This window comes from Melospiza georgiana, chromosome 7 (genome assembly GCF_028018845.1).
Source record: "Melospiza georgiana isolate bMelGeo1 chromosome 7, bMelGeo1.pri, whole genome shotgun sequence".
NCBI lineage: Eukaryota > Metazoa > Chordata > Aves > Passeriformes > Passerellidae > Melospiza > Melospiza georgiana.
In genome coordinates, this window is record NC_080436.1 from 34,504,521 (window position 1) to 34,526,798 (window position 22,278).

Sequence of the window (22,278 nt, forward strand, 5' to 3'; positions counted from 1 at the left end):
GCTTGTTTAGACAGCACACTGATGATAGAGGAAGGCATGTAACAGCTCCAGATCTTTTCTTTGCATTTAGTATATGTGAGCTGGTGAGGTACTTAGGAAAAAATAAAGTAGGCAAATACTCCTACTGAAAACCTGGTTATTTATATGTTTTTGATAAAGGCTGTCTTACTTCCCTTTTTATTTTGCAGTTGGAAATGTAGCATAGTAGCTGGTCTTAAAAGTTGTGTTGGTGGGGTTTTATCAAAGGCAAGAACCTAATCATTATTTTCATTATGCAATTATTTGAAATACTTGCTTTTAAACACTGTCTTGAAATCCTGCCCATAATGGCTATAAATAGAGCTTTCATTAACACAGTGTTTTCTTAAGGCAGTGAAAGTCTTTGAGAGCTGCAAATATAAAGAAATTGCCTAATTTGCACTCACCAAGGATTGCATATTCTAAATGAGCTAGAAATTATTTTTCATAAATAGGGAACATAAAGATGTTCTGTAGGTGCAAAACTTCATAAATGCAGAGAAATTAGGACAGAGATAAAATTCATGAGCCTGAAAAGAGAGAAAATGTGCAGTAACAGCTACAGTGTACATTGGCTACCTGCTGTCCTGGAATTCCAGTGGAAGTGGTGTCATCCTCTGTCAGTGTGGTTTTATCCAAGAAAGGAATAATTGGATTGTACCCACCCATCTCAAGCTCTGAGAGGGCAGTTGCTGGTGGTGCCAGAGGAATTTGGGGTTTGTGGTTCCAGGCCAGCCCTTGCACCATTGGGCTGTGCTCACCTGAGCTGTCCCTGCAGCCCCACCAGCTTTGTTCCTGTGCTTCTCCCCTGACATGTGTGGTGCTTACTGCTCACAGTCACAGCTGGCTCTGGGGGACTGGCAGTCTGGGTTTTGACATCCTTGAAGTCACACAGGGAAGCCAGGAGTCCACATTTATCACAGGAATGTTGGTCAGGGCAGTGTTCTCTAGATGAGAAGTCTGAATATGATGGGTGGAGTTATACTTGTCTCATCAGTGAAGGAAAACCTCCCTCCTACAGTGGCCCTCCAGCTCTCCCCAATATTATTGGTGTTTATTCCCAGCAATCATTTCTTCCTCTTTTTTTTCAAATCACTCTTAAAAATAACTGAAATATTTGTGACTTATCTAATTAGTGAGCAGTAGCTCAGTGTCCTGTGCTGGGTTGAATTCCCTCTTGTGCCCTCTCAAATCTGGGTCTGGGGTGTTTTCTTCCATACATTCTTTTGGCTTATGTACTGGCTTCAAAGCTTGCAAAATTTTGCAAAAGATAATTGCCTGAGTATAGATTCTTTTGCTTCTCCACTGACAGTCCTGATGTGACTTTAAATTTGCACAACTTGATTTGAACACACCTAAGCTGATTGAGGCTGGAGTAATTGATAGGAGCTTGGGAAATCATCCAGTTTTTGAAATTTAGTAGCTTGAAACTTTGTCAGGGATATGCAGTGCCAGCTTTCATAATGCAAGGAATGCTTTCAGAGGAGATGATGGAAATGAAAACATATTTTGCACGTAACAAAAAAACTCAAAGTCTCTGTGTGGTTCCAGGTATGGAAACAGTAAAACTCAGAGTCTGAATGGCTCCAGGTATGAAAGCATTTGAACTGTGTCTGCTGCTCAAAATCTCAGCAAGCTTCCTTTAAAAAGGAAAAAAAACTCACTGCTGGTGAGTTCAGTTGGTTTTCAGTGCAGCTATTTAAAATTCTGTTACATAGTGAAATGAGCTCCCTTCTGCTGCTCTTCAGCTAAGCTGGTGCAACATCCAAAATAGACATGTGGGATTTGAGGAAAATGAGAGAAAAAGCAGTTCTGCCTTTACATGGTAGAGCTCTTTGCTGTAGGTGAGGTTTCATTTTAGTGATGTTGTATGCCCTGCTAAGAAGTTCAGGTGCTTGAGAGACATCTCCTCTGAGCTAAAGCAAGGAGAGCTGCAGTTATGGAGTTTTCCAGTGGAGTTTCACTTCAGTTTCCTTTTTAAAGGAAGAAATATTGTCCATTAAACAACACTTGAAATTGCATTACTGATGTTAATTTCTCCTTACAAATATTAGGCCTGTTTTCACTAAAACCTGTTCTGTTAAAAGCTTGTCTATTCATCAGTTTTAGTTCTCCAGGGAAACCAGTACTTAAATTATGTGATGTCACTCTAAATGTTTCTATTCTTGTGCTGCTGACACTGAGGGCTGAGTTAGTTTTAACTATGCAGTTAACAAATCATTAAATGCTCTTGTTGATTCAAATGTACCTTTCAGCTGTGCATATTGTAGTAAAAGCCTGGTAATTTATTTTAAGGAAGAATGGTAATAGAAGAAGGGCTTTGGGAGGAAAAAGCAAATTATTGCATAATAAGTTACTAAAATGGCTCTGGGAGGAGAAAAAGGAGAAAAATTACTATATTAATTCATAGTAAATTACTAAATGAAAAAAAAAATCAGTAGCCCATTTTAAAACATACTTGTATAGGTCCCAAGGTAAAAGAAAAAGATCCCACATGTTTTAAGCTGCTTATGATAGGTTATCATCTGTTATCTGTTCCCTTGGTAGAGGCAACGCTTTCCTTTTTTTAATATAATTTTTCTAGGAAGGTTTCAGGAGTAGGAAGAAAATGTATAAAAACCATGTCACGTTGCCAAGGAAATTAGGAAACAAGAATTGAAAGTGTAGCTGAGAGCTGGCTGAGAGAGTAAAGTGCTTGGATGCCACTGAACAAGGATAATGCTTGGTTCCTGTAAAAGTGCTCTGGTATCTATTGCTGATAAACGAAGACGGGAAATCAAGCCAAGCCTGCTGAAAGCAGGAGAGCCCCGAATCCGCAGCACCTGCTGCTGTCCCAGACGTGCCATGTCGGTGCTAACTGTCACAGCTTTCTCCTGTACAGCCTGAGCATTACCCCTTGTGCCCTGAGCTAATGTCCCTTCTCTGTTGTGCCTGTCCCAGCGGCCAGCGCAGTCCTTGGCACAGACGGCCAAACGCTCCAAGGTACGGTAGCCCGGCGCGCTGGCATGCGAAGGAAGCCCTTCGTGCTTGGTGCAGCTTCGTTACTTTGTGCAAAGTGCCTTTAGTTTTGTTTTTTGGCATCGTAGCTTTGTTTTATTCTGTTGGGTTTTTGTCTTGCCTAGTTGTTTGCTTTTGTGATTTGCCTTTATATTTTTGGTGGCTTTTTATTGTAACGGAGAGAAACACTTTCCCAGCGTTTTATTTACTTTTGTTTAGATGTGCTCTCTTGTGCTGGTAGTGCCTTCAAAAGCTGCAATTGCTTGGGTATTTTCATTCTAAAGGGAATTATTTATTCTGTTGAAAACATGAAAAATGCTGTTTTCAGCCATTTTGTTTTTCATATAATGAATGAAAAAAATAACGGCTTATGGTATATTTATATTATCTTTTATAAGCCATAGATTTTAATTTTACATACTTTCCTTTAGTCAAACACAAAGTTAAAGTTAGTTCGGAGCCTTGCTGTATGTGAAGAATATCCACCACCTCCCACAGCTGAAATATCCCAGGACCTCCAGGTAAAAATCACCTTACTGAAGTTTCTGGAACTATTTCAAGTAACTTCATGTTCAAAAGAAAGTCTGTTGGGTATTCTTTAAATATGTGGATACCATCTGGTTTTATTTTTTTTTTTATACTGATCTAATAGAGGTGATAATATCAGGTGCAGAATTTGCTGCTTTTTTTTTCCTGAGCTATACTAGTTAATATCTGTAGGCAGAAAGAGGGGGGTTGTCAGTTCTTTTAACTTGTTAGTCCAACAGTGCACTTAAGGGACTCTTAAACTGCTTAAGTGCTGTCTGCAATTAGTAAGACAGAAACATTGTGATTAGCGTGGAGCCTAATTTACTGTCTTTGTACATTTTGAAAATGGAAACAGTTGTGATTTCTGGTGTTGTAACTGAATTTCTGCATATTAGTCCCAGTTGCTGGTAGCTCTGTAATACCTGCCTGAGGTATATCTGAATTAATCTATTAAAATTATAGAACACACTTACAGAAGTTCCTACATGCTGAACAAAATATATAAAATTACTTTAGAGAATTTAAACAAAATCCATATTTCCTGACTTTACCTCCATACCAGTCTGTATTTTCAGAACAAAACCCTGCTGCTGGCTTTAGTTCTGTGCATGAGTGAGGCCCATCAAAATGCTGGGTTTGTTCATGCCTATCAAAACAGAAATGGGCCTTTGCTGTTATTGAAAAGCTTCTAAACTGTGCTTTTGTGAAAAGTCTGCCTTTGGTTAAGAAGGAAGCAGTAGAAAGCAGGATGTGAGGGGGTTTTCCTGGAGAGGTGGTAATTCAGTTCTGAGGAAAGATGGACACTGAGAGCTCATGTAGGTTTTTGTCAAGCTAATTAAAATTTTTTGAGACTGAAACACTAGGTTAGGACTGAAACCCTCCAGGTTTGCAGGGTTTTGTTCCTCTGGAAAAATAAGAAAATAGTATTTTTGTAGGCTTTTACTAATATAGCAGAATTTGAAGTGTCGACTAGAGGAATTCAGAAACTGGGCCTGCTACCATGATGAAAATTTAAGTCATAGTTTGGAATAGGTTGCTGAGTAAAGGATTAAAAGCCAACAGGAGAGTTATTGATGTTTGCAATGATTTCCAGTCAATTTCAAATCAATTTACAATGATTGCTTTGTAATGTTTCCTATAAGATAACAAAATAGACTGAGAGATCTGGCCAGGCTGAGTTGTTCAGTCTGAAGCAGTGGAGTTTGCCAGTCACTGTAGCAAATTACAACAACCCTGATTTGGTGGACTGATTATGAGTGGTATATTTCCAACATAAGAGGCATTTCCAACCTCCAGCACCACACAAGCCCACGTGTTGAATGGTTTAAAATCAGACATTTATCAGGTGATGTTTGTGGCCAAGTCCTCTGGGAATCTGTCCCTAGCTCTGTGCTGCCAGGTGGCCCTTGAAAGGAGTCCTTGCAGCAGCAGGAGGGATGTCAAGGCTGGCTCTGCTGAAAGAATTGGATTGTGTGATAATGTAAGTTTGTACAAAAGGAATACCAGAAAGCAGATTGCCTTAAGAACAAAATTAGAGTTAGCTGTGAGTTTTCTTTGGAAGCAGTAATGTAGGAGAAATGGCTTATGAATCCCAATAGCTGTGCAGAGAATGATTGCTAGAACAAATTTAGTTCTTCCCTGGAGGGTGGAGAAATGTGTTGGAGAGCTAGAAGTGGGAATCTGTTACAAGTTCTGATGCTGGAGTGCAATCCTGTGGGGCACAGGTCTCCCATGACTCTCTGTAACCACAATTTCTTCACCCATTTTGCCTCCTTTCCTAAACTATCTTTGGGAAAGCCTGGGAGAGCTCTTCATATGTGCCAATCAGCTGCTGCAATTGGGACTAATATGCCTCCAGCCCCATACCCTGAAGCATTAATTGTGCTTGGGATGTGTGGGAGGTGCAGTGGCTTGGAGAAGGAAGAGCCTGCCTTGCACAGGTGTCTCTGCAGCAGGAGAATCACCTCTGATGCTCGATGCTCCCCCTTCCTGGAAGAGTCACTGCTTTGTTGTATCTCTGATTGCAACTAAAAAGTGGTTTCCAGTTTAGTTTTAAAACATAACATAGGTTAAATTCAGGATAATGTTGCTGGTGATAGTGTGAGCTTGGGGATAACTCCATGGTGTTGTCTGTGACTTCACGAGTCACCCTTTACACCAGCATCTCCAGCAGGGTGAGGTTCCTGACACAGGTGGGTGCAGGAGGCACTTAGCAAGGCACCACTGGCTGCTCCTCCTCAGCAGGCTGTGATGGAAGAGGGTGACAGACCAAAGAAAATGTCTCAAGCAGATGAATTTCTTGAATTTCTTTTCTGATCTATGTTTCTATTTTCAATTGCAACATGAAGGAAGATACTGCTTCTTCCTGAGAAGCCTAGATAAGAGCCTTGCATATTTTTGATACTTGTTAAAAAGCACTGGCAGCCCTTTACTAAAAGGTACTGTGAAAGTATGAGCTTACAAATGTATTGTGAGAGGAAGAACATAACTGTGATATGTTTGATCTTTTATCTTTGTAGCACTAACTATATTCTCTTGCCATCATTTGTGTAAACATCAGGTTGTTCTGACTATTTTCTGACACAAAGTACAAGCATTTGCAAAGGGTGATCCAGTTCAGCCTCTCTAAGGAAGAACTGTTTTCATATGAATGACAGTTGTTATTATGAGTAACAAGTAAATAAATCTTCAAAAGGTTGAACTTTCTAAGCAAAATAAAATAGCCCAATGGAGAGGGAGTGGGAGGAGAAGGCAAGGGGAAGTAATGTTAATTTCTATTGACTTATGTTGGTTTTTCTGGTAGAAGATCCAGCCTCAGCATGTAGGCCTTTGAGATATATTCTTACCTTTTCCCAAATGTGTTAAGCTGGCAGGATTTATCAGGTTTTGATGGTTTGGGACATTTTCCTGTTTGTTCAACTTTTTCTTCTTTCATCAAAATACGGTGACAATTTCCTCTTCTGCAATGAGGGCTTGGGATGGGTGATCAGGGTTAGGCCAAGGGGTCTGTTCAGTCCAAATGCCAGCAGGGGCCTGCTGCAAACAGGGTGGGATTAAGAGAGTTTTGTAGGGGAAGAGAAGTTAAAAGATTTTTCAGCAGCTTTCCAGTCAAGTAGGTCATATTTAATTAGATGCTACAGTTTTTATAGCATGAAATCACAAGAAAGTGCCCTTTGGTACCCAGTTCTGGTGTATCACACTTTGAAGTAGAGCTGGTGTAGTAGCAGAACTGGCTGTTCAGATGGTGATTCCTTTTTTTAGCTCTTGTTGGGGAAGGAAGTATGAAAATGATTACTTGCTGAGATCCTTTAACTAAACTATTGCTGTGTGCATTACTTGGAAGGAGTTTAGAAGTTGCAGTCACTTTTCTAGTGAGGAAACATCAGACTGAAAATTTCCTTAATTTCCTGATAGTTTTGTAGAGTGTTATTGTAACATGGAGGATAACATTGGTGAATCCAACTCAGGAACAGCATCTTAATAGGACAGCAACATTTCTTTCTCAAAGGTTACACAGCTACTTGGTGAATGGTGAGTGTAGAACACTTTGTAGTGACAAATCAATTGCTCATTTGAGTTACCCACAGGTTTATGAGGCAAGGAATGCAGATACTTGTTCTGGACTCCTTAAGATTTGTAGCCAGGTGAATTCTCAAGATAGGAAAGAATCAGATGAGAGAGTTCCTTGCTGGTGACTTGCTGGTATTTATCAGATGTGGTTGTAGATCCTGTCCAAAGCTGAGAAAGCTTCATTGACACTGAGTTGTTGTTTAGTGGGTGTTCATGAATTAGGAAGTTTCATTGGAACATTTATTGTGGGGGAAAGTCCTAATGAAAGGGAGAGCTGGTAAAGCTCTCAGTGACTCTTTCCCTCATTTGAAGAAGCTGTGGCTCTGCAGAGGGAGCTCCTGTTGGGCAGAGCCGGGTTCGTGCAGGGCTCCCCTGTGCCGCCACAGCAGGAGTGGCTGCGGGTGGGCACGTGAGCAGCTCCAGCCTGGTGGATCCTGGCTAAATTTAACTCTGGCTGCATTCCACGGGTGAGATCAAGGCTGGGCAATGACACAAGAGCAGAGCTTAGAGCAAGAGCCTGCATGTGGGTAAGAAGGGGCTTGAGGGAAGAGTGAGGACTTGTGTGGGAAAGGATTAAGGTGCAGGGCAGAACAGGGACAGGCAGGAGTGCGTGAGGGGCGGCTCTCTGGATTGGGAAGGATTGGATGTTGTCAGGAATGTGGAGGTGACAGCATGCACTCAGCTGGCATCTGGGGGAGCAGAACTGTCATTTGAGGGAGTTACAAGGTGACAGGGGAGTCTGGTTCTGACAGGACCTGGCCACCACTCCGGTGTGAGTCCCTCAGGCATGGTGACTCCATTGCTCCAAACTCCTCGGCTCTGGCTGCCTGCAGTGTGTTGGTCCTTCACTGACAACCTCCTGAAACAGGAAAGGGGCATGGAAAACAAACTGCAGTCTTGCACTGTTCAGGGTATTTAGGAGAGCATTATGCCACTAATTTCACAGGGAAACTTTTTGCTGTGTTGAGAAACAGGTTTTATAATAGTTCACCTGCTGATATAAAACCACAGATTTTGAGGTGATTGCACACAAAGCTACTCTATCAAAATACACAGGAAGTTATGAAACTAAGCCTTGATGACAGGTCTGCAGACTTTGCCTTGATATATTGTACTGTAAATATTTCCCCTTTTTGTGGATCTGGAAATGCTGGTCTGATATAAAAATTTTTGTTTTGTTTTGTTTTTTCTTGGTATGAACCAAATCAAAACTTGAAACAAGCTTTTACAGTAAAGAACTGTGAAGAATGTGGAGGAAGAAAGCATTGTGGATGAGACATAACTTAAAAATATAGCAGGAGTATAAAATTGATACATCTGAAAAACCTGATTCTTTTCTTACATGTATGGAGTAAGATACTTTGAATTCATTTTGCAATAGCATTCAGGGCCTGGAAAGTGTGTGTAAATTCTAAAATGTCTGTGATCCTTTCTATGCCTTCTCTGTACACTCTGATTTACTGATAAATAATTTCATTGTGTGGTAACATGGAGCACATATGGAATCAGAAAGCATAGGTAAACAATTTTTTTTGTTGTTGCTTCATTATTTTTGCAGGTAATATAGTACAGAACAGTTCTCCTGCAGGTATTGTTTGAAATAATTTGTGTGCTGACTGATTTTTACTCTTTGACAGGAGAAAATTCAGATCCAGTTGTCAGAGTCTTTTGAAAAAGAAGAAAAACCTGCAAAAGATGAATCAGAAAAGGAAAAATCCAGTGATAAGCTCTCCAGAAAAATGTTATCAAGAGGTTTGCCCTCTCTCCTTGTATTATACTGTATAGATAAGAACATATGAAAATACAGTTCTGCTTCCAGGTCTTCATTGCATAAACATTGCATTATTTTTTTTAATTTTACTTGCAAATGAAGCAAATAGATCAGACACCTTTGAGCTAGAGGAGAAGGAAAGAGCTTTAGAGACTTCATCAAACACTCCAGCAAATGTTTCCTTTCTGTCCTGACTGTGCAGAGAAGCATAAAAAACCAGCTGTGTTTTCTCAGTTGTGTCCAAGTGTTCTTTAAGCTGACTTAACAAGTCAGTGGAAGCTCCTGTCTTGTTCCTGGGCTTGTGAAATTGAAGTGTCTATGTTCTCCTTTGTTTATTTTACTTCTGATAGTATCTGGAATTTTTTCAGTAAAGTTTTGGAGTAAGGGTAGAACTACATAAATAAAAAGGACCAGTATTATGTTTTCACTTAAATATTCCTGCCTTCTGGATTAAAGTTACAGTCTGTGTGCTGAAAATCTATGGGTGTTAATCTGAAAGAGAGCTGTGAAATCAATGACATAAACTGTCAGTTTATGTCCATGCTGCCTGATGCCTCCTACAGGTAGAAGACTTTATGCATTTAAGTTGGCAAATCATTTTTCAGCTCTTCCTTTAAATATCCAGAAAGTTTACCTAAATCTCTTAGATCAGCCAGAGTATAGGAAATACCTTTAGAGCTGGAATTCTTTTTGAGATAAGTGGCACTTGTCCATCTCATGTCCCCCAATTCCAGAAGATATTCCTCATGTGGAATTTCTGTGCTGCTTGTCCCAGCTGCCAGCCAGGTATTTGTGAAATAAAAAGCACTGGGATGGAGAACTTAACCTGCATTTATAAATCTCAGTGTTTGAAATGATGCCTTAAACACCAGCCCCAAATACCCAACAGGTGTTGATGGGGGATTGAGAGTTAAGTGACAAAATGCTTGTGGTAGAGGTGGCTGGTCTGAATTCAACCACTCTCTCCTCTGAAGGTTAATTACTTCCCAATATAGAATATGCCAATATAGAAAATTATGGAATTTTAGCATCAGTTCTAGTAATTATCAGTAAATCATTGCTCACTTGCAAATTAGAAAAATTGAAGTAAATTATTACTGAATCTTAATATTTTTATCAGGAATAGCCTTTTTTGCCTTCTCTTCAGAATCAAAAGTAATTCCAAACCATAAATGCTCAGACTTGGCTGGTTTCACTTAAACTCTCTGTGCAGCTGGAAGAGCTGGGACATGGGCATAATAAATTTAAGTTGTGCCTAACTGAGTTGAGACTAGGTTAACACATAAGTAGTTCTTGGAAGACACCTAGTTCCAGAAATACTGTTCCAACACCTGTTGGTTTGGATCCTAGTACCTGGAACTCAAAGGTGCTCATGTAAGGGAAGATTTGGGGTTAAATCATTCCTGTTAGGGACAGATTTTAGGGGATAGTATGTAACTGAATACTTTGCCTCACTGAAACTGGAAAGGAGGGGAAAGGTTGAGACTACTTTTGGAAAAAGTAGTCATCTAATCATGATGTTGTGCAAACAAAGCCTAACAGAACAAGGATTTTTAGTAGTGCAAAACACCACTTTGTGAAGGTTAAACTTACATTCTGAATTACAAAATTTCTTTGGGCAACATCCAGTGGCTGGGCTGCTGCTGCTCCACAGTTGTGTACACACACTGCAGTGTGGGATAGTGGGAAAATGTGGCAGGCTGGTGGAAATTGGGTCTCTCCAGGTGATTACCTGCTTCACAACATACAGCCAGTTGTTATTAATAGTGGTGTTACTGAAACTTCTCCTTCTGCATTACCCTTGAATTAGGGGATAGTGGGTGGTGGTGGGTTTTCTGTTTTGTTTTATAACTTGTGGGCCTTTCTTCTGGAAACTGCAAGCATTTAATTTTGGCAACAATGTACTTAATGGTTATATAGTATTGATCCATATATAGTATGTACAGCAATAATTGGAAAACAGCTTCTTCAGAGTGTAATTTTGCTCTCTTCCCCCTTCCCTTAGATTCCAGCCAGGAGTATACAGATTCCACTGGTATAGATCTTCATGAATTTTTAGTAAATACATTAAAAAACAATCCCAGGTAAGAATCAATAATGTCAACTTTCTTTATGTTTTTCTTTCTTCATTTTGCCTGAGGCATCACACACTACCTGTTTTTTTTTTTTTGTTTGTGGTTTTATTTTTTTCCCTTCTTAAATGTCTAACTCTCCATGTCAGTTATTCAGGGTGAGATTCTGTTGCAGACTGTCTAAAACACCACTGCAATTGGTTTTCTTTTTGAGCAGAGGTTCAGGACACTGAAGTCGTTTAAATACTTTTAATGCTTAATATGCAAATGATGTGTTCAGTCTATGTGCAGTTCTCTCCCTGAGGGGGCTTCAATACATTGTCTCTAAACTTTGCACTGTCTTGGCACCTGCTTGTTAGAGACCAAACTGCCTTCTGACCCTAATCTGTCTTGCACTGAATTTATAGATAAAGGCATTTTTTTAAAGCTGTACCATATAACTGTAGTTACAGATTTTCATTTTGCACATGAGAAACCAAATCTGACCTAATCCAAGTCCATCATTTGTCAGCAACAGTGCTGACCTGGTTCTGTTGCTCTGAGGTTTGCAGTCTGTCCCTGTCTTGTTTGTTCTTTCCCTCACTGGGGTTTTGTGCTGGCTTTGTGGCATAGTGCAAGGCATGAATTAACCTGGTGCAATTGTGCTCTGCCACAAGAGCTGCTTCACTGCTATTTGTTATTCATTCATATTATAGATAGGACATCCAATGTAGTAATTTATTTGAATTCCGTTTTATTCAGAATAAATGTGACATGAGCCATCATATGGCCAAAGCCATAGTCCTGTAGAGTAAAATCAGAAAGCACAGACCTCTGTGAGACTTAGTAGGTGGCTCCTGTTTGAAGCCATGAAGCATCCCAGTGGAAACAAGGAACTGTAAGTGCAGAGCTCCATGTGTTTCCATGCACAGTGACTGGGAAGCTTGGTTACTTGATGTGCAGATTATGAACTGTGCATCACTGGATATCATTGCATCTTAAAAGTTTATTCAAACCAGTGCAAGCAGTTTCAGGAAGAGTGTTCCTTCCTACCACCTTGAGTTTTAGCTTTTTCTAATATGTCAGCACATTGCCACATGTGCCAGCTTTAAGCCCTTGGTTGTTGGTGAAGTGCCCCCACCACTTTCTCAGTGATCTCCTGATGTGCTTCACAATCCAAGGGCCAGCTGAGGCCTCTGCACACTCCCTGCCCACACCAACCAACAGGGAACAACCTCAGCCCTGCTTTTCCTCCTGGAGCCTGTCCTCTCCATGACTGTGCTTCCTGCTGAGCCTCCTGGGCAGGGACTTCTTGGAGGATCTGTGTACTCTGATATCTGAGAGCAAAACAGCATGGTTCAATGCAAAATAGCAAAAAAAGAATACCTTGTCCTAAAAATTCTGCATTTGACACCTGCTGGTCCTATTTCCAGTCTGCCATCATCCCTTGATCACAGCCCTGATCTGTGTATTCTTAAGATGAATACAACTGCAGTTATTGGAGTGTCTCATATGTGAGTTGCTGTGTTTTTATTTTCAGGGACAGAATGATGCTGCTGAAATTAGAACAGGAAATTTTAGATTTCATTGGTAATAATGAGTAAGTACTGTACTCTCATAGGAAAAAAGAATTCAAGAGTGTTCCTGTTTATTTAATAAAGCTACTATTCCTTTCTTCCAGAGTACCAAGAAAAAAGTTTCCCCCAATGACATCTTACCATAGAATGCTGTTGCACAGGGTAGCTGCTTACTTTGGATTAGAGCACAACGTGGACCAGAGTGGGAAGTCAGTCATAGTAAATAAAACTAGCAATACAAGAATGTAAGTGTCAAAGCCTTGAAAAACCCTTTTGATGCTCTAACACTGGGATGTGTGAGGCAGTGGTGCTGTAGCAGGTGAGGTCTGTCTCCTCTCTGGGAGCAGGCATCAAGGAGAGGTGGTTGAGAGCTCTTTCCTGTTCATGTTCTTGCTGTGTGATAATGTGATCTGTTAGAATTCTTTTGGGGAAAGAAGGATGTTATTTCTGGGTTAAGTTGTTGCTTTTCTGGCAGAGATGCATTGCTAATTTTGTTTCTGTGAAATGCGAATTTATAGCAACTGTTTATTTGTTTAAAGATTTACACCAGTAAAGTGTACAAAGTGCATTCTTTGTTTCTTTTGGATAGCAGAGCCAGCTCTTATCTTAGAACAGGGTCATTTCTGATTTGGTGAAGGGAGGGGACTTGCACAACTGTGGCTTTTGTATTGTAAAATTCTACTGGGAAAAATCAGCTGTTGAAGTTCTTCGCTGGAATAATGTTGCTTACAGATCTCTCATGGCCTTACAAATAAACATATCAGGAAAGACAGACATCAGTGAAAATGTCAACTAGGTTAACAAGCCATGGTGTGCTGCTTTACTGGGAGGGCTGGGAAGCTCTTGGAGAAACCTCCAGGAAAATCCATATTGCAGAGAAGATAGCACTGGGGCCACAGCAGCTCTGAAACCTGTGTGGAATTGAGGTTTTCATTCAAGGGACCCAGCTGTTCTCTCCATTCTCTGCACTTGCTCTGTCTCCTCATTCTCTTTCAAAAAGACAAAGGTCTAATGTGTTGACATATTTATGCCACCTAGTTTCTAGTTTTAACTTAAAGCATTTGCCTGACACCGTTTTTTGTTGGTCTTGAACATGAAAACAGGAGTTGACAGTGCCTGCATATCCTAATCTCAGTCTCTAGGTACACTCTTTATAGCTTTGGGAGAAAAAAATCTAATTATCCACCCTATTGTAGAGTCAGTAGGACTGAAATGATATGCCACACTGAAATTTCACTTAAGTAAACAGTGTGTCCTCAGAAATTTTAGAAATATATAGAAAGCCTAAATGTATGTTGAAAACTTGTATTATTTATGTATGTGTTTTTGCTTTGGCTGTACAATCTATATCTCAATTAACCTAGAAAGCCAAACATTTCAAATCTGTTGCTTTTGTATCTACCAGTATCTCTATACTGAAGCTTCAGTCTACCACTTCAACTGTGGAATAAGAACTAATAAAAGATTATTTCATGTATGCTTTTAAAAAAAAATTTAGACCATATTTAAATAGCTTGTGGCCTCTGGAAGCCCCTGTAGGTGTAGTTACTAATTAGCAGGCATTTCATCTAACCTGTAGACATAAAGATTCTTGATGTTTTCAATATTCTTATTTTAAATCACTTTGGATACAAAATAAGAATTTAGAAAGAAAACCTTGGAGATCTGCTCCATGTGGAATAAAGCCAAACTTACCTTTTCCTCATAGGCAGGTTCGCGGCTCCCTCGCCGAGCAGGGATGTTACTGACATCAACCACCCAGTGCACACTGGCACGTCAGTGGAGTGGGAGTTGGTGATTGCAGGGCAGTAAATTCAGAGACCTTTAAAAGAAAGAGGTAAGACAGTCTAAAGGTTCTCTGAAATGCCTGCTAATTATGTTTGGGCAGCCAGTACCCAATAGGCAGGGCTGGCTGTTTCGTAGAAAAAGCTCCCCTCACTCCCTCCAGAAGTCCTAGGTAATGATAAATCACAGAAATAGAGAAGAGCATACATTTATTCTGTCCTCTATTAGACAAATATTTCCTGATTGTCTGAGCTCTTCTCTTACAATAGCAGTTGTTTTATTATTCACGTACTTGGGATCTCTCTTTAATAACAAGGATTTGCAAAATACCACTTTTTCTTTCACAAAGCAGATAAAATGCCAAAGCATTATTTATAATCTGTTGCTTCACTCTCGCCCTATGACTGTGTGAAGCTCTTGCTTGCCTGCATTATACTGTTCTTCTCTTACTCATTTCTGCTTAATTTTGTTTTAGAAGTTTCTAAGTTTCAGTGCTTTCTCCTCTACCTTCTTTCTTCTGTTTTCCCTTGAAATGAACTCTGAGGTATTGCGGCTCTAGCGGCAAACACCTGTCTTCACTTCCATGCATGCCCAAAATCCATTGCATGGCACCAGTTGGGATTCAAAAGCACTTCTGATTCCCCAAGGGCATGTGGTTTGCTTCCCACCTTAACTGGGAGTTGCAGCAAAAGCTTTGAAAGGAGGAAGAGGTTTTTTTAAGCAGGTTTGTTATGCCTCAGGACAGGACCTGTCAGGGGTGCACCATCTATTTTCCATTGCCCAGACAGCCAAAGTCTATTTATTTCAGTTAGAATATGAAGTATATTTTAAATTACACCTGAATATATTTCAGTTTCTTCCACTGTGTGTACAGTATGTTTACAAAACGATAAATATTTTGTTTGTAACAACTTTTCTCAGACCTGACCAAAAGTTTTGTGAGCATATAAAGGATGAGAAGAGCGATGACTTCCAGAAGCGGTACATCCTTAAGAGAGATAACTCTAGTTTAGACAAAGATGACAACCAGGTAAAGCACACATGGCTTATTCCTTCCACTTGCTGTGTTTGACTGTGCATTCTTACTGTTTTGCTTTACAAAATAACACTGTACCACTTAATTTAGATGAGAATACGATTAAAAGATGACAGAAGAAGTAAATCTATAGAAGAACGTGAAGAAGAATATCAGAGAGCTAGAGAAAGGATATTTGCACAAGATGTACGTATCAAAACCAGTCTGGCACTGTTTTCTATGAACCCTTCACACACATACATGCACAGGTGGCTTTCCAGGAAACTGGTTCTGAATGACACTGAGCACATAAGAGTGAGGCCTGAGTGAGTTTTAAATGATATTGCAGTTACCGAGAAATCTGTTTTCTCTAATTGCTGCTGTATGAAACTCAAACAACCCAAGAATTATTGAGTGTTCTCTAGTGTTACCTAGTGCAATGCATTTCCCCATTTTCATTGTTTTGTCCCTCACTGCAATTTAAGTCACAGATTTTTGGTACTGCAATCATATCAGTTGCTCAGAGCAATAATTAAAAGAAAAAAAAACCCAAGCAAATTAAAAACAAAAAAACTCTTTTCTCACTTGTATCTATAGCAGCCACATTATGAATGGTCACAGTAAAATGATTTGAGCTCCCATATGTGAAATTCTTGTCAGGAATCTGATCTCCTGACTGGAGATACCCTACAGGACAACATTGCAGGCTACAATTCAATTGCAAGTAATGATTATATTGAGTGAAACAGAACAAATACGTCTTTAAAAATACATTTTACTTTTAATAATCCACTTCTGACATTTATAACTCTTGCACGTCCAAAACCAGATTCCAAAGAGAGTGATGAGCTCTTGAGAGGCTAATTTATATTTTTTTTGTTCACCTTAGTTGCAAACAAGAATAATGGACTTTTGGATATAAAATTACATTTTCCTTTTGCATTTTAATTTACTATGTATTAAACCCTTAGAAGCTTTGTGCCAGATGTTGGGAGTCACAGTCAAGGACAACATCATTTGAGTCAGGAGCAGCCTTTTTGGTTGTGTTCCATGTGCTCTGTAGCTCACCCAGACTGGTACCCAGGGCACTGAGCAGTTACTGCAGCAGCAGTGGCCTCCTCCCCTCCACCCTTCCCAGCAGAAGACAAGGCAGCTCAGGTGCTGTGACAGCCCTGGGAATCACACACCAGCTGCAAGTGACAGAAGGCACCAAAGGCCCAAGGGAAGAACTGTAACTTCAGAAAAAGTCTGATAGAAACCAACTCAGCATTGTAACTATCCTCATGCTGACTTTGATCTCCTGCACATGGGCCTTTTTATGTTGTCTTGTTTCCTCATGGAAATTGTTCACCAACAGGTAAAGTTTTTCAGGCAGTTTTATATAAAGAGGGTGCTGTAGAAGTCTGAGTGCAATGCAGAAAACTCCAGATTGCTGTGTGTGCTGTAGTAGGGGTTCTAAATGCCATTCATATTAATTTCTGCACTTCTTTGCCCCTCAGTCCCTGTGTTCCCAAGAGAATTATTTCACTGATAAAAGGTAAGAAAATTTGCTGTTTAATTCTGTTTTGTCTTCCTATTTTCTTAATAAATATTAAGCTATCTTATTAAAATGTCAACAGAATCCAGGAGGAAGAAACTAATAGTACACAACAAAGACGACAGATACTTAGGTATTTGATGCTTTCTTTTAAAAAAACAAAACCCAAAGTATTCTGCATGCATTTACCTTTTCTTTCTTGTTTTTTGGGGGTGTTTTTTTTGGTTGTTTTTCCCCTTCTTTTGCAAGCACTGCTCGTGCTAACAGTTGAGTTTGTAACTTGCAGAGTCAATAAGGAGGCATCGGGGAGATCGGCCAACAGCCACCAGAGCAGCACAGAGACGGAGCCGCGGCCCTGGAGCAGCACGGACTCGGACAGCTCCCTGCGCAACCTGAAACCCGCCGTCACCAAGGCCAGCAGCTTCAGCGGCATCTCCGTGCTCAGCCGCGGGGACAGCTCGGGCAGCAGCAAGAGCACGGGCCGGCTGTCCAAAGCAGGTACAGCAGCCTCGGGGCATGAGCTGGGGCTGAGCAGGGTGGGCTGTCCAAAGCAGGTACAGCAGCCTCTGGGGCTGAGCAGGGTGGGCTGTCCAAAGCAGGTACAGCAGCCTTGGGGCATGAGCTGGGGCTGAGCAGGGTGGGCTGTCCAAAGCAGGTACAGCAGCCTCAGGGCATGAGCAGGGTGGGCTGTCCAAAGCAGGTACAGCAGGCTCTGGGGCTGAGCTGGGTGGGCTGCCCAAAGCAGGTACAGCAGGCTCTGGGGCTGAGCAGGGTGGGCTGTCCAAAGCAGGTACAGCAGCCTTGGGGCGTGAGCAGGGTGGGCTGTCCAAAGCAGGTACAGCAGCCTCTGGGGCTGAGCAGGATGGGCTGTCCAAAGCAGGTACAGCAGCCTCAGGGCAGGCTCTGGGGCTGAGCAGGGTGGGCTGTCCAAAGCAGGTACAGCAGGCTCTGGGGCTCAGCAGGGTGGGCATGCCTGATGTTCCCCTCCCTGTATCCATTCCCTCGGGATACACCTACAGACCCAGCCCTAGAGCCCTAATGTGACAAATGCAGCGAATGCTTCCGGCTTTGGAAGGAGAATTTCCAAGTGTGCCAATGCCTTTCATCTCATGCAAAGGGTTTGAAAACTTTTTTTACCAGAAATATTTTAGTATAAAATATTTGGGGTTCAGATCTCGATTTCCAATGGGGCAAAACTGTGACCATGTTTGCAGGGGTCTTAGGATGAGGGAAGAGATGAGGATCTGACTCCATGTTTCAGAAGGCTGATTTATTATTTTATGATATATATTATATTAAAACTATACTAAAAGAACAGAAGAAAGGATTTCATCAGAAGGCCAGCTAAGAATAGCAAAAGAAGGAATGATAACAAAGGCTCGTGTCTCAGACTCTCTGCCCGAGCCAGCTGACTGTGATTGGCCATTAATTAGAAACAACCACATGAGGCCAATCACAGATGCACCTGTTGCATTCCACAGCAGCAGATAACCATTCTTTATATTTTGTTCCTGAGGCCTCTCAGCTTTTCAGGAGAAAAAATCCTAAGGACAGGATTTTTCAGAAAATATCATGGCTACACAAAACTCCATTGCAACAGCTTATGAAATTCTGCACTGCTATCAAATCAGATAAAACAGCATTAAAGCGTATGAATTGGTAGTTATTTTTATTGTGTTCTCTTTCTTTTGTTAAATCAAAATGAATATGGCTCAAATGCTTACTTAATGTTTAGATTGCTGAGAAGTGAGGTCAGTGGAATGAAGTTTACTGTTTAATTTTCAAATTCAAAAATACTTACAAGAGTCAGGGTTTCAGAGGGGGTTAATATGTAATTAATGTGAAAACAAAATCTCAGAAAATATGGGAATGAATCTTCTGTGGGTCAAAAATTAAATTTAGTAAATATTTGTATTTCAAATGCCAACATAATTTGTTACATTGCTAATCTCTGGGGAATTTTCAGGCTTGTAATACATGGGTGTGTTATTGGTGGCTGCTTCAGAATGTGGAACAGAACTATAAAAAAGCAGAATATAATTGCTTACCTTATTAGTATTGGTTTTGATCTTATTTATAAAACTGGTTTTTAAAGAGGATCTATTTAAATTTTTTGCTTTTCCTTAAACCACTACTACCTTTTAGGCATATGGCCACATTGCTATATATTAATGCAGTAAAACAGTAACAAATTCTGTTTGTCCATTGTATACTTGTATAAAGAATGACCCAAACCAGTTCAAGGTATTTCTGCTGTAAAATTGTGCCATCATATGGAGTTATTCCATTTAGCAGTGTAGTGATGTTATTTGGCACAGCTTGAAAAAAAAATGCAGCCTGACAATGAAATACATTCTTAGAAATCTTTGTTGGCTAAATTTCAAGAACATAAATGGATTCTTAAATTTTTTGCTGGAGTTTTTATTTTGGCATTCTGAGAATTTGGACATTCCAGGCTGGGAATGCCCACCTTGATGCTTGTTGCTTCATGCAGTTCCAGGTTGTGGTGATGGGTACATGCTGAGCTTGGGTTTGTTCACATTGTTCAGGGATGGAATTGGCTCTGGTTATAATGGCTTCAGCCTCACTTCTCTGCATAATCTAGAAGTGAACACACTTGGAAATGAATCCAAGTAACTCTGCTCAGGCAATGATGGTTTTACAGAGCTGGGATGTGCTGTCTCACCCAGTTTATAATTAATAGCTTTGATTTCACTTAATTCAGCAATAAAAAAGGCCAATGCTTCAAGCTATGCTCTCTTTGTAAACACAAATTGAAGGATTACAATTAGCAACTTTTATAAGGGATTGCAGAGTAACTTCAAGCAGTACATAAATTTCATCTGAGAGCTTTTTGAGTCTTTCTTTTTCTTCTAGATTGTATAGAGGCTGCTAATGGGGAGTTTGTAAATTTAAACAACTGTATTCTGTTTCCAAGTACTGCAAGCATCACACACTTCTTACAAAGCCTTTGCTAAATGGTTTACCTAAAGCTCCAGGTGTCAGGTGATCTGGGAACAGCAGTTCCACAGACCTCTCCATACTGGACTTTTGCAATATTGATTTTAGCTGCATGTCTTGGCTTTTAGGAAGCTCAGGGTCTGGTTCTCCACTGCCTTGCAATGTTTATAGTATTTCATATCTGTAAAATGAGTACTGATATTTCAATTGGCTGTTTTATTCTCCTTTGAAATTTGAATTGTTGCATAAAGCCAGGCTAAAGCTACCATCTTAGCCTCATTTCATTTTTTCTAGCTATATTCTTGATTTCAGCCTGCAAATTGTCAGAGGAGGAAACAGTGTTGAGGGTTTTAGTATAGTGCAAATTGTCCAGCAGGTGAGTCAGAGAAGATCTGACCCCCAGCAGTGGAAATAAACTGGTCCTTGCTTGTGTGCAGGGCACGAGGCTTTAGCCAGCAAATCCACAGGGTCAGTGGGGCCCTGCAGCTGCATTCCCTGCACAGCTGCAGGAGCTGGGGCTGGGATTCACTGCCTCACTACATCCACTCCACCATTTTGCACTAATGACCAACCACTTCCATGAATTCTGGAGGTATAAATATGCATTTTCTGGCCAGAAAACCAAGCTAGATATGAAAGCCTTTGCAGTGCAAAGCAGTGCTGAATTAACCCTTGGTTCACAGAAGGGGCCTTGTAATGGTATTCCAGGGGAGATGGAGGGGGAATCCATTGACCAGGCTGCTGTGAATAATGTGCTTAATGCTGAGCTTTCAGGGTGAGCACTTACAAGTGTATATTTAAAGTGAGCTTGATGTTACTGTCTCCAGGTAAAACCAATTTCTCATTACTCCTCTCCTAGGTTCAGAGTCTTCTAGTAGTGTAGGGTCCTCCACGGGTTCTCTCTCTCACAGCCAGCAGCCTCTTCCAGCAGCAGCTCTAAGCCAGCCCTCCCCTGGCACGCCTGCCCTGTATCCACCTGGCAGCTCTAGTAACTCTCTTTCCTTTGATGGTGGCATGAGTGGGCAAGTGGCACCTGCTGCTGGCAGTAGCTTCTTTCTGCTTCCCTTGGAAGCAGCGGGCATCCCGCCTGGCAGTGTGCTGGTCAACCCTCAGACAGGTTGGTACATGCTTGGGGGAGTCTCTGTTACACTGGGGAACGTGGAAAAATGCATGAGTGTTTGCATAAGGCTTCATGTCAGTATTGTCCTTTGTCCTTTATTTTTCTCTTTATTTTTTTAATGTGGTTGTGTTCATTCAATGCACTTTATTTAACAAGGAAACATGACTGGAGGATCAAAGGAATGAGTAAACTCACGTGATTTTCTCTAGAAGAGTTTTAACTTACAAAATACAAAAATCATATGAGTTACTATCCAGAACACAGAATAACTTAATTGTTTCAGCTTTTTTCAGGAGTGGAAAACCTCCTTTCCAGTGTTTCTATAACACAGTTTCAGTGAGGGGAGACAGCCTGAGAAAGGATTTATATTGACTTGAAAAAACTTATCATCCTTCTTTTTTTTTTTTTTTTTGATGCAATGTACTCACCTCTCTATGCTCAAGGCTAAGTTAATACAAGTGAAAGAAAGAAGCACATGATGAAATACTATTTCTAAACTTTTCCTTGTCAGTTTAAAACAGAATTAAATCAGTGTTGGTGTAATTGGCCAATAATGCTTTTTTAGGAAGTAGTAGGAAATTCTTACTTCATAATGTAGATGCAAGGAGATTTGTAATAACTTGTCTAGATTAAATAATGAGTGAGCACTCTCAGGGCAAACTTTCAGTTAAAAATTAGGAAATACTGAAAAATTTAATTTACCTTTTATGTAAAAGATCATAATTTTAGGAAATTTTATTTTGTAATTTTGGTATAATTTATTTGTTTTCATTGTAGAAAAAATACTTCAGGATATACTTACCATCATTCTGTAGATGAACTTGATTATGTTTGAATATAATTGCACACGATGTTTGAAGCAAAATGTTTCTCACTGGGGTTGTTAAATGTAGTAAATAATTTCTTTCACTAGAAGGTATAACATTGAATAGATAAATAAATTCCTCTTTTTCCTTAATATGAATCAATTGCTAAAAATTTGGTTACAAATGAGTTGCTATAGGACTTAATTTTTATAGATAGCCATTGGATTTGGAGGAGAATGTATTTGTCATCTTAGAGCTAAGTTCATTAGTAGTCTTTGATAATTATGTTAATGTCTAATGAGCTTCTAGCAGAAGACAAAGAACACTTGGAGAACAAGGAACATTTAGGGGCAGATAAACTTTGATTTCCAATGTACTCGAATCATCATATACTGTTATTGTTCCTCTGGCTTTACTGTTCCAATGCCAGCCAAAGCAGAGATTGGTTCCTCAGGGTTTCTGACACAGGAATCTGTGCCTTGGTAATTAGGAGAAGACAGTTCCTAGCCAGCCACTACAAGAAATAAGTGAAACTCTGGTGA

At 40.3% G+C, this 22,278-nt stretch overlaps 1 protein-coding gene across 5 annotated transcripts in view; it reads left to right on the top strand.

The window, feature by feature from the left end:
- R3HDM1 (R3H domain containing 1) overlaps positions 1-22,278 on the top strand; it is an 80,534-nt gene that overhangs the window by 33,697 nt on the left and 24,559 nt on the right. For 3 of the 5 annotated variants that reach the window (XM_058027539.1, XM_058027534.1, XM_058027536.1), the window contains exons 4-15: positions 2,959-3,000; positions 3,447-3,536; positions 8,751-8,865; positions 10,890-10,968; positions 12,476-12,535; positions 12,617-12,757; positions 15,219-15,327; positions 15,424-15,519; positions 16,812-16,849; positions 16,932-16,982; positions 17,136-17,347; positions 20,670-20,927. In XM_058027539.1, the coding sequence (XP_057883522.1) occupies positions 2,959-3,000; positions 3,447-3,536; positions 8,751-8,865; positions 10,890-10,968; positions 12,476-12,535; positions 12,617-12,757; positions 15,219-15,327; positions 15,424-15,519; positions 16,812-16,849; positions 16,932-16,982; positions 17,136-17,347; positions 20,670-20,927 (1,291 nt within the window). The remainder of the gene's footprint in view (positions 1-2,958; positions 3,001-3,446; positions 3,537-8,750; positions 8,866-10,889; positions 10,969-12,475; positions 12,536-12,616; positions 12,758-15,218; positions 15,328-15,423; positions 15,520-16,811; positions 16,850-16,931; positions 16,983-17,135; positions 17,348-20,669; positions 20,928-22,278) is intronic. The other 2 variants (XM_058027537.1, XM_058027538.1) reach the window with 2 other exon arrangements.